Source organism: Vanessa atalanta, chromosome 3, assembly GCF_905147765.1.
Source record: "Vanessa atalanta chromosome 3, ilVanAtal1.2, whole genome shotgun sequence".
NCBI classification, from domain to species: Eukaryota; Metazoa; Arthropoda; class Insecta; order Lepidoptera; family Nymphalidae; genus Vanessa; species Vanessa atalanta.
The window spans coordinates 10,534,957-10,548,526 of record NC_061873.1 but is presented as its reverse complement, the minus strand read 5'-3'; the positions used below and the strand labels follow the sequence as shown (position 1 = coordinate 10,548,526).

At 31.0% G+C, this 13,570-nt stretch overlaps 1 protein-coding gene across 1 annotated transcript in view; it reads left to right on the top strand.

The window, feature by feature from the left end:
- The first annotated feature begins 2,322 nt into the window (after positions 1-2,322).
- Positions 2,323-13,570, top strand: part of LOC125077053 (integrin beta pat-3-like) — a 43,244-nt gene continuing 31,996 nt past the window's right edge. The window contains exon 1 of the mRNA XM_047688841.1: positions 2,323-2,628. Coding sequence (XP_047544797.1) covers positions 2,482-2,628 — 147 coding nt within the window. The 5' untranslated portion in view covers positions 2,323-2,481. The remainder of the gene's footprint in view (positions 2,629-13,570) is intronic.

Below are 13,570 nucleotides of genomic sequence, written 5' to 3'. Positions count from 1 at the left end.
ATATAAACATGACATTTGAAAGTCAGTCAACTGAAAAATAGAGAGTAAATAAATTGTTACGCTTTATGCAAATGCAAATAAAGTATTGTTAGTTGAGCTGCTCATTTGATTTTAAAAAAAAAATGATATAAAAAATGGCAAATTTGCATATTGATATATAATTGCTAAAATACTGTAACAGGCGTTAGTAAGAAACTATATAATCTATACTAATATGATAAATGCCAAAGTAAATCTGCCTGTTTGTCAAACCGAATATGATGAAATTTTATATAAAGCAAGCTTGAACGTCAGGAAGGACATGATGACCGAACCCTTCACTACGAGCGAAGTTGCAAGCGACAACTAGTAACTGATATCAATGTTCGATTTAACGTTGACATCAGTTCAATCGTCAATGTCTGTGCATTAGGAATTTTAATCTTACTAGAATCGTTAAGGGTCGTTAGGGACCACCCTCTTACTATGTATTTATTCTAATGTCAATAATAATTACGAATGCTTGATATAAATAGACCAGAAAATAATGACGGATAATTCCAGATCATTTGGTTGAAGTATCACGATCTTCTACGGGTTGAATTACGATATTAATGAAAAGAAAATAATGATCCATGAAAATGCGACCATTGCTATGCTGTTCGTCGGGGCGCAATTGTAGGATGATTAATTAAACATGGCGGATAAATAACGGATGTGAAACTATTTGTAAAGGTTCTTCTATAAATCTATCGAAAATTTTAAACTAACGAAAGAAGCTAATTGCCATGCTTATCTTGTGTTTCATAATATGCTATTTATATTTTTATTTATATTTATATTATATAATCTAAAGGCGACGATGCTTGAGACGCTCAGCACATATGCACACCGATTTTAAGCATTATCAAATATATTTTATATTACTTATATATAATGAGTTACTCATATTTGACAAAAACCTATCATTTTGACGCATCTTACTTTTTGTATTTATATAATTTAAACTTTAATATTGTAGCTTCTAAGCGGAACGAAAATATTTTTTGTGATGTGTTTTTATAATATATAAAAAATTACACGAATAGCTCAGATCCACCACTGGTCCGGTAAATAAACTTTATTTGCTTGTCTCATTGTCTGTTGTAGTTAATCCTATCAATTCCAAAAAAAACTTAAGCATCATAATATCACCACCAAAATGCTACCGCCCGTACTATCAACAATAAAGGATCTCTTTATATTGTATAATATCGTCACTAGATGGAGCTACTGGCTTTTATTAAAAATTACACATCTCGCTTTCGATCGGTATTCACTGAATGTTATGTTTTCTTGAACATATAACTCATTAAATTAAAATTAAAATTTCACTACTTTGTATAATTTATTAAATCACACTATTAATTTGTATTTATATAAAAATTCTATGTAAAACACGTTTTGTCGTTTAAGTTATTTATATTATTTAATTTGTTTTTTTGAAGTTGCATAATTTTGACTTTATACATACAATCTTTGTAAAGATAATCTTTGCTTAATCTATTAAGTGGCGTTAGTTCGTTAATGAAAAAGACTACAACATCCTAAATCTTTTTAATACTAGCCCGTATATTAAACCCTTTGATTAGTCATAAGTCGAAACGGACTTAGCCGTTATAAAATTTTGAAAGAAACCAAATAAATACGACCAATCCGTGTGTCCTTCAAAGTCGCTACCACAAATAACTTTCTTTTTGCATTTCTCCACTTGACCATTGTTAAGAAAAAACTCCAAACCTTCTTTTCGTAAAGAAAGGACCCTTAAGCAGCTGTTCCATCACCACTTAATCATGTATGTTACAGAACTTCTTTTTATAATTACAATAATTTGTATTTTTGTCTTTTTCTGACATGTTTCTACAATTAGTTTCTACTAAGCATTCCATGTAAATATGTTACATAAAACTGTAATATATGACTCCATAATACTATATTCATATAGAATATTATAATGAAGGAGGCCTCATATTTGGATATAAGCAAAACATACCTATATATAACTGACAACTTCCTTAACTTAATTGTGTAAATAAATCACATTCATTTATAAATAAATTTGCTACATAATATGTAGATGAATTTTTGGACCAGAAAAAAATATGGTTATATATGTAAGTATATACATTTTTCTTGAACTCAATAATTTTTACAAGTATTTCTTAAGAAATAATAATAATTTATTCATATAAAAAAATTCTCGGAAAAAAGTCTTCTATTTCCGCGAATTTCCTCATAGCGATGATTCATCTCGTGAACTGTCTGATCAAGTGAGCGAGAGAGGTCGTACATACAGTCTGTGCCTGGTCGTGTAGACGTGCGCGCGTATTCATAATTTAAATTTCGAACGCGTTCTCTTCTACATTCGAATTTGACGTTACTAAAAAAAATAGTGATTGTGATAAATTATATTATTAATGTTTTTTATGTAAAATTATATTTGAGAAAATATTTTTTGATAAAATGGCGGCAGTGAGGTTTTCGGTGCTAGTTTTGCTTTTGATCCAGCAAGTTTTCGCAGTTTACCGCGATTGTTCGGATTTTGATAGTTTAAAAAATTGCAATGAATGCATCCGATGCGGGGGACACTGGTGCAACGATCCGAATGAGGTATGTATTAATATTAAGTACAAATTAAAACATATCAAATATGAAACTTAGCGGGTAGACATGTAGAGGCTTATTATTCAAAAAAGTTTTTACTTCGTTCGAAGAAACTTCAAATATCTTTGTTAGGGGAAAACAAGATGCATCGTCAGTAATAAAATAAACAGAAACACAAAAAAAGCTTAGTATGCTTTGTCATCTCCCAATTAATTTACGCTTTCCTGTTTAAAGGACAAAATAACATTGTTATATGATTCATACCGTTAATTCTATACTATTTTATAAATGGATTAATTAATTAAGATTTTAAAAATCGAACCAAGCCGCACAATACTCTAAAATTAAAGATAAAAATAATTTAGCATTTAACAACGGCTTCGGTATTGAATATTGATAGATTTTTTGCATCACGTTTCAACAGAAAAATAACATCGTTTATTTATTTAACAAAAAATGTTAATGACGCTATAAGGAACGTTTTTTAATATGTATAAATGTCGACTATCGTATCGTACTCTTTAACTATATACAGTATACAATATATAGTATACAGTATACAAGGGGCATATCAAATATTTAAGTTCAATGGAAACTTTATAATGTATTCAAACTGATATAATTATAAAGCACGTGCCAATACCAGGGTTACCAGGTGCGCGGTAGTCACTAGGACACTTTAATTTTTTAATGTTTACACTGAGATTCAAATTAAAAAGAAACAGGATGATGGAGCAACCGGTACTTACGAAAATCTTAACGAAATTGCTAATTACAATAAGTAATTAAATATATTATTAAAAAGTTTCAATCAATCTTAACGATTTAAAAACTTGTGACTTGTAATTGGTCTGTATATCGTATATGTTTGTATCTGTATATGTTTTATAAATAAATTGATCGTTTAATTATAATTTGAACAATACGGAGGGTATTATTTCTTCCCTTTCATTGTTCTGATATGAGACATCTATTGACGCGACTTAGGGGTTAGACAGACTCAAATTCCATGACGCCAAACGGCATATCGCTCTCTTATGCCGTCACGTCCACACTCCACCATGCCACTCCCTGCTCCTTTGTGTGCGTGATGCGTTTACTCTATATTCTACTTATATAGAAGCACATAGTAGGCATAGTAAGCTGTTATTGTCTCACTTCTGAGTGAGGGATTTATCTCCCTTTTAAGATTCCCTAGTTAATTCTCTTGTAGACACTCATCCGCCACGTCAAGGTTTCCTCACGGTATTTTCCTTCACTGCCGAGCACGAGATGAATTACAAATGAATCAGTGGTGATTGCCTCGAGTTCAAGCTCCGAATTATTAGTTAAGATTCACGTCTAATTAATAATTATATAGACTCTCTAACTCTGTTTTGATTGATATTACTCTATATTTTTTCATTTCTTTCTTTAAATATAAATTCAATATTTCAATGTTTCACATGCAGATCGTACCATAACAACCACATTGTTTCTAACACTTCGGTCACTGTACCGTCCCGACCGTGTCCTATCGTTTTTCCAACACATTGGGTAACCCTATTTACTATATTGGAATAACGTATTGCCATAATCATAAACAAAAACATATAGATAAAACGTGACTAATGACATAATATGTAAATAATGAATATATCAATATTCTTCAAAGGATTTACACATATATGCATGACGGTATTATGATCATCCTTCTGACTGGTTTCAGTCAAGCCGGCCATTATTATTACAGTTTCATAGCTTTATGTCCGAAAGCAAGTTCACACTTAAAAGTCAACGAGACGGTAACAAGACACGATTGAATATGATCGAAAACTTTTTCGAGGCAGGTAGTGTCACACTATCAAATTTCTTTCAGGCTAATATTGAATAATTCTGAGCAAAAAACTCAATACATTTACCGGCTAGACAAATAACTCGAAATTGAACCTACGACCTCCGGATCTGTGCCTTATCAGGTGGCGAATAACAAACGACTTAGTTGTACAAACATACGTACATACGATAAAACATAAAATTGAACTCTTCGTAACGTTCGCATTTTTCAACATTTAGAAAAGTCTAAACTATTGCACATAACTTTCTAATAAAAGATAGATATAACATTATATTAAATGAATTATTTCCATTTAACATGTGATAAAAAAGTACATATATGAATAACGGAAAACCCCATGACATTTTTAACAAATAAATTGTGCTGTTAGTAAAGAAAAAGCAAGACCACAAACGGAAGGAAACAATTTAGTCAATAACGGTTGATGTACAAACTCGTATCTATTTTTGATCCTGTCTCAGCCATGAACTTTATTGACTGCATGCCCTGGTCACCGGGTCAACAACTTAACCCTTAATCGAGACAAAATCATCACGTATATGTGTATTGGCGGAGCGAATTCTTTAACATACAGTCAGTACATTTATTTATTTACTTAACGTCTTACACGAGTAAAAAATTACCTAGTATTATATTTTCTATTTCAGCAAATATCTTCGTATCTCAAACTATCCGTGTGCTAAATTTCACGATGATTGATTCAGGTGTTGAACCGTGACAGACAGAGAAACGCTTCATAGTATAAAACAAACCTTTCCCAAGGTTTTCATACTATTAATTTATATTATAGTCATTTATTTATTTATTTGGGAAGCCAACGTGATATACAAAATGTCTAATTATACATATACATCCAGTCTTAAAAAAATATATATTTTATAAGTAAATTAAATAGCATTGAAATGATATATGTAGAGGTCTTCACACGTTTGTATGTCCTGCCTTGGACAGTCAACTTTTAATAATAGACTTCCATTAGGCGTGCTGATATGCATTTCCTATGATAAGTACTTATCAAGTATTCGAGTGACTTCGAAGGATGCGTTTGCAGTTAATTCTTACCGTAGAAATTTCTGTTCTATGTTCTCGACTTCAAGGTCTAAATTATGAAAACCCTATCAAGAACTTATTTGAACTTTTTGGGTTTGTAATATCGCCCATTTCGTGACGGTAGCTGATACAATATCGATGTTGTAATTATGTTTCTAGTGATTATTGTGACGATAACAATCGACAATGACAAAGATAAAAAACTATTTATTACAAAAAAAAAAACAAAGTGATAGCAAAGGTTCAAACCTATCTCAAGAAGAGACATATATCACCTATCAGTCCTTTAAATTTGATGTACCTATGTTTTTGCATATTCCAAATGTATTTCTTAATATTCACGCAAACATTAATGTGAATTATCTATGCAGATGCATATGCATGCTTTAAGAAGAATACATCTCTACTATTGTCTATTATGAAATTGTAACCTTTCGACAATAATTGAACCGAATTGCCTTTTTTGACCCTCTTCTAACCATTTTTCATTAATACCGCGGTAAACTCAAAACTCACTGTTATACCATTATATAAATGATGTACAGAAGTGATAAAGTTTATTTTCCTCTGAACGAATTCTTTCAGTTTCCCGTGTTTGATTACATATGAACCTGACCAGCTAATTGCCCTTCGCTAATTCCGAGTCTAATTTTCACGTAACTCGTATAACTGGGTAAAATTAGGATGTTATTACTCAATAATGTCGAAATGTCGCTTATTATTTGTCAGGGTTAAAGGACAGTGAGAACAGTGTCAAGAGAAATACTGACGGCAAAACAATTACCAACGATTAAGTTTTTTAAGTTTTTTTTTGCTTACGTCGATAAAAATTAAACTAGCGTAAGGCCTCCTCTCCCATTGAAGGAAGGTTTAATGTTAAGTTAATAGTTTGATAGACGCACATGTGGTAGAATTTCAATAAATATAAGACATGTGCAGTTTTCCTTCAGCGCCGATTACGAGATGAATTATAAACACAAATTAAAAATTCAATGGGCCTGAGTTTAAGCCCGTAATCATCGGTTAAAATAAACGCGACCTAACCACCAAGCAGGCTTCTAACCGTTAGGTTAGATTACCGTTAAGGAAATTTTATATTTTTACACCATTCTATATTTTGATGATTCTACACAATCAGCTGAAGTGGTTGTGAAACAGGGGAGTGGGTCGATGAACGAATTTCCTGAGCTACCCCTAATTTCCAATATCCGGGGCAGCTAAACAAATCAGCTGAATAGAATTTTGCTAAGGGGAAATTATGAGCAATTTAAAATGCTACATATAAGTATAATAACAAAATATAACGACTGGTCTATTCTTTAATATATATATATTTTTTAAATATTAGATTCAATCACATATAAGTTATTTAAGCATCATAAATGCAAAGTTCTAAGGATTAATTTGTAGTTGACAAATACAAAATTGAAGCAAATTCGTATAGATCACGTTTATTTCAGTAGAAGGCCTTTGACCCACGACGATTCGTAAATAGCACTCATTCAATTTTTCTCTTTGTAACCAACGAAGAATACCGGCTTTCGCAGCTATAACGCAATTTCACCCTTTTTTAACGTCGTCAAGCTTTAAGAATTATGTGATTTCATTCCTGACAAGGATGTGGTGAATCATAAGCGGATAAATTGCTGGCTCCTTGCCATTCTCATTCGATTATGCCAGTTTGTTTGTTGTTAGTATTTGCATAAAATAATTGGACGTTTAAACATATTAACGCCACGTTGTCCGCTCTATCTTGTTTTACATCTGAATACTAAAATCAACTATTGATTTGTTTGAACAAGTCGCATCTGACTTGAATATTCATTTGTCATTTAGTTTCATATACGAAAGTCACGTGCCAAATGTTTATAAAACATTCACGGTATAACTTAGCACAACAAAATGGGATGTTTTATAAAATTTAAATAACATTAAACAAGAAACTAGGGAAATATTGTATCGATATTTTGTATACTAAAACTACATATTCTTACAAAGTAAAATATTTTCTAAAGAGTTGAATTTTGTTTATTCCTGTTTTGTTTTCTTAAAAGTCCATTCACAGTGCCATCTCACAAAAAAAACAAACATTTAAATCATTATAAAACCATAGATTTTATTTTCTCTTATCTTCAAAAATTAAGACAAAATAATAGGCTTTTAATACAGTTTCCACATTCCGGAATAACTAAAAACAAATAGGCATATCTCATTCGATCTTACATAAACATCATCAGAGATTAGAACGTTCGTTTGTTATGAAATGTATACGCTTCTCAAACTTCCCAAGATAATTATAAACATTTTCGTTTACAATTAGCATTGATTTACAAAACAGTTACTTGCGCATGATTTACAAAGTAATCCGTCATGTATAGACTTCCAGTTAACGGGTAAATAAGTTAGCATCGTGTGCGGCAAAGTGTGCGATTCAAAACATCCGCACAATCACACCGTTACCGAGAAATTATAAATATAACCCGCTGACCTATATCGAATCCTGTTTTGGTAATAAAATATTGCACAATTTTAATACGAGGCGGTGTAATCGAAGGACCGTTGAACGTATTATATATAACCTTAATTACTACATCTCGGATCAGTTGACCGAAGTCATCAACTGTACGATTCTGGAATTAATACAAAACATATACATTCGTTAAGAGGTCTACTCTCACTTGTTCAAATATCGTGATTATTAAAAATTAACAGATTCTAAGAAAATCTTTATCATATGATAAAATAAATTACATTCTGGGCTTAAAGAGATAATAGTTTCACTACTGTATATTTTATTTGTACGTCTAAAATCTCAAAAAATCATTTATTTTGAGCTCAAGGATTCTCAACGTATCTCATATTAATAATAAATTAAAATAAATACAAAAGAAACTCTGTAAAAACGCAGACGACAACTAGTGTAAAATATCTGCGACTATAGTGTCTTAATAGGAAGGAGCTTGAATGGAAGCCTCCAAGGAAAAAAGGCGGGTACACTGACCACAGCACATAATGACAATATAAATTCGCTTCAATAATTACAAGACTCACAACCAACGACCGTACAATTAATCAACCGTTTAATCGGTTAAGTAACACTGATTTACACGGGAATCGAATGCAATTACTTTTGAGTCAACATTTTAAATTAGTGATTTCCAACAAGACATTTACGTGAACTTCTCAATGTTTCGAAACAAATATATCTGTATGTAGTAATTGAGGATAATGATAAAGCTCATGTTATATGATTGATCGTGTGGGCTGGACTTGCTTAAGGGCTGTGTCAGCTTGTTGGTATTTATAAAGGGTCGTAACCTTTCACTAATATAATCTTAATGAATGAAATGATTGGTCCACTTCATTAATCATGTTTAATGGTAGTGACCTAACTTTATTCTTCCTAAAATAAAATGTTTAGATAAATTCAATTATTAACATGCATTATTAATTAATGAGATCTTGTTCTGTAGTGTTATTTAAAAAAAAAGTTTTATGGATAAAGTATTTGGTACGTACAAATATATCTGTGTGAAATAACTAGTAGACGTTTCTTTAATGTTTAAAAGAAAAAAAAATTATAGAATGTTGGTTGCAACATATTATTTACACAGCTAGAGCTCTAAGCCGATACGTAGACTTAATCCAATTTACAATCCGTATTTCGATTTGAGTATGTCTGGAAGCCAATAAAATCCGGACATTCAACCGGCCCGGCAAAGCAATACATTAATGAAAATACTCCACACGTAATCTAAAATAAAACTCAACATAAAAATGGATTTGCTATAAGACACTTAAATATGTAGTTAATTTGGTTTAAAACATAATTTTATATAATTTTTTTTTATTACTTTTTTATGATATTTGTAGGCGAACGAGCAAATGGGCCACCTGATGGTAAGTGGTCACCACCGCCCATAGACAATGACACTGTATGAAATATTATCCATTACTTACATTGCCAAAGCGCCACCAACCTTAGGTCTACTAAGATGTTATGTCCCTTCTGCCTGTAGTTACCCTAGTTCACTCGCCCTTCAAACCGGAACACAACAATACTGATATATGGGTGGTACTTACCCAGATAGGCTAGTATAAAGTCCTATCACCAAGTAAATCCTATTACTTCTGGAGATAAAAGGGATTCCCTTTGTCGCCTAGAAGATCGAAATTGCAATTCAACGGGGAATGCTGCTGGCAATATTGCCACCATTCCACGTGTATGAACACGTTTTGTACGTGTTTATAGCTGTTTTTAATTTTGATTTGACAATTATTTGGTCTATATAAATGAAGTTTTTTGCCTTATTTCGACCTTATTACAGACGGAAGCGGAAAATATTTGCTTCAATAAATTACAAAGTGTGAACATATACGTAGGTGATTTTGTCGGATTCAAAAGTCTTATTTACAAACATTTTATCGAAGAAATTTTATCGACGATTGCCTTCACTCATGCTCCTAAAATTACTATTAAGTAACTATGACAAAATTTGCAAATTGATAAGAATTAGCAACGTTATCATCATATTTTGTTGTATTATGTTAATAACATGAATAATAATTAAAAATAACAGGTAGTTATATAAAATATTATATTATAAGTTTACATTAAAACATGTGCAATTTAAAAACTAAAAGTAGATAAATGAAAGGCATTTATTACAATAAATATAAATGCTTATACACATATTATATGTATTTTCGTAGATACTTAATAAAATTGTCTATGGTAATTTAAAAAGCAATGAAGACGAAATCATTGATTTGGTCAGATCGTATTATACGTGCATGAAAAAGTGGTTATGCTTAAAACGCCATTGACCGACACTGAACTGTTGGTCGAGATTGAAATAATTTCGCAATTACTATCGTACCTCATTAAATTCGTGTTTATGAACGTTATAAAAACTAACTTGTGTCTTGTTTTTTTACTCTTATAAAAACTTCAAGACAATTATTTATTAAATCTAATCGAATAATTCTCGTTTACCTGTGCGTTTTAATTGATTTTAGAAATTGACACTATAAATTTGTAATTAAGTTGAAATAATAATTGAAATGTACTTTAAAAAATATTATCCCACACATTTCGCGAAGAACGCTTAGATCTCATCCAGAAATCTATTGTAAAGTTGCATTTTGAATACTCTCCGACTTTCGATACTAGGCTTTTACCCAGCATATAATTGTATGGGGGTATAAATTTAGTTCAGTCCTCAGTTTTTTAGATCTTTATCGGTAAAAATATCAAATAGTTAAAGATAAATCTTTTCAAAAGATAATTTATGGAAAACGAGGTCCCGCTGTAGATATTTATGTGTAGATCAATGTCGACCTTAAAAGATAAAAAATGTCAGGCTGTACTATAAATTAGCGTAATTATCGTTGCTCTACATATCCGCACTGCAAAACATTAATAACATATAAAGTGCTGTTTCGCAAGATGAACTTTAAAAAATTGGTAATTATATGTAAAAATGGTATAATATTTCATTAGCTCGATTATGTGTAATGTACCTTACATTACACAATCTGACCTTTTTTTTCTCGCAGGGGAAATCTTTTCTGACCTGCTCTATCTTGATCTTTAACATGAAATAGCTTATTACAAATACAGAGATTAACAAATGCGTCCAAAAATACGTATATCTTTGGTCCAGGTATGACTCATCCGAAAATAAAAAGTTTTACTTTTATTCGGTGGAATGCGATCGAAGGAAGTTGGCAGACAATTTTTCAGTCGAACTTTAGTAAATCGTCCGCTCTATTCGTAAAAGTATCAAGAATAATAGACCATGCAACGACAATTCTTTTTATAACCACTATGACTTGGTCTGCTAAATACCTTGAGTATTTATGACTTGAAAATCTTTTTAAAGTTTCTTGACCTGTTTCTATTTACATTTCCTCAAATATTGTGGAGATCAGCCAAATTGGCAAAAAAAAAATTATTGTTACTCAATTGAATTATTTTATAATGTTGTATAAATATTAATTGTATGTATATCGATATAGTATACTATAATGTCATATGATAAAATTATTTAACAATTATTTGTTATCTAGTAGAAGAAAATCGATATACTGATATTTTAAAAGCACCAAACAGATTTAACACTCTGTGGTCGTCAAATAACTCTCTAATTAATTATATTTTTAGTATAATTAAAATATTTATATTAAAACGAGAACATCCAATATTATTGCAATTAACTCGTCATAAGTTTTGTGTTTATTATTAAAGAGGAGAAGGACACGTTTGAAAAATATTATCCCATTACGCGCTATTTATAAAATAATAATACTTAATTATTTCTTACTAATAATAATTTTTCTAAGCGTAAGTTCAGAATTAATAATAATATTTTACAAACTACTGTTACGGGTGCTGAATTACTAAACAAACTTTGGCAAAGTTTGAACACTCACTTCCATACGATAAAACTTTTAACTGTACTTAAAATCTGTTGGAGGCACGCCAACGTCGTCGTATAGATTTTTCTACGGACCACTTCAACTGTCTGTTGTTTGAGACAAGGGACAATGACCTCTTGAAGTATAAATTAATATTTTTAAAGTATCCGTAATAATCAGTGTCATAATACTATACAGCTATCGATAAGTCTTTACATATAGATTTTATATATATAGTTAAGAAAGAATTATTAATTTTTTTATCTTTAAATTATATTAACTGATTATTATTATTTTTATTTTATATTTATTAATAGTATTTTAAATACATATTGTCAACAGACAAATACATAACAACACATAACAATGTGTATTTAATTTTTTGTTGTTGGTTAACAATAAATAATATTTGATATAGCTATTCTAATAAATAATATTATTTTAATAATATTGTTACATTACTGAGTCAACGGAGTTGAGTTACCACGAAGTCCATGAGATGCGGGTGATGTCATTATTCGGGAAAACAAAGGCACAATTTTTTATCCTGTTTAAATATAAATACTGTGGAAATAACCGCTGTTGAATTATTTAATAAATGTTTTTGACTTTAACCTAATTAATATATATTGACAATTAATCCGCTTAAATATATGATATTAATGTTTGTTATTTAATAATTTAATATTAAACGTAATCGGCTACAGTGAAAATATGTTACTTAATTAGTAATTATTTATATACTTACTTTGTAAGCGTACTTATTTTATTGAAAACAGGCGACTGAAGTCTCTCAAAACCTTTTACGTTCTGCCGGCCCCGGATTAATGGGGTACGTCTAAGCGAATAGCATCGTTATCAGCGGCCCAATGTTATTCACCATTAAATAATGGTTTCTACTGTTAGTACAAGTAGTAGTTCTTAGTAACTTGGGCTGAGTTACCACAAAATAAGATTTTCTTGTGCTTCATTTATTTTTATAATGCTTAAGTAAAATAACAGCCTGCTACCATCCCACGGCTGGGCATTGGCCACCTTTCCCTTTTGAGGAAATGATTTGAAGCTTACTCCACCTCGCTGCTCCAATGCGGATCATTGGATTCCCATTCGCCACGCCGTCTTCCCTACACCGCCGAGCACGAAATGAAATATAAATACAAATAAAGCAAATTAATTCAGTGGCGCTTGTCCCGGGTTGGAACTTAGAATCATCGCTTAACATTCACGGCTTAGACCCTTACGGTTCACATGCTCGATGATTAAGGAAAACATCGTGAGTCGAATTCAATTCTACCACGTTTATCCACCAACACAGATATTAGCAAATGGGTGAAATAAGTTTCAATACTTTGTAAGGTAAGAAGAACTTAATCATTTAGCTCTATACAAGTATGGTACGTCGTGGTTGAAAGTTATTGAACAATAAACGCGAATCATAAGAGAAAATGAAAACATAACATTGTCTCTACAATCGGCTTTATTTACACTCCCGTATTGTTAGTGTGGGCGGAACAATGAGAATATATTAAAAATAAAACGAAATTCGTGTGGTACATGCATCTTCATACGATTCACGTTACATTTGCAATAAGCTTAAAATAGTTCATGTTATTTACGATATTAGGATATTTATTTCGTAAA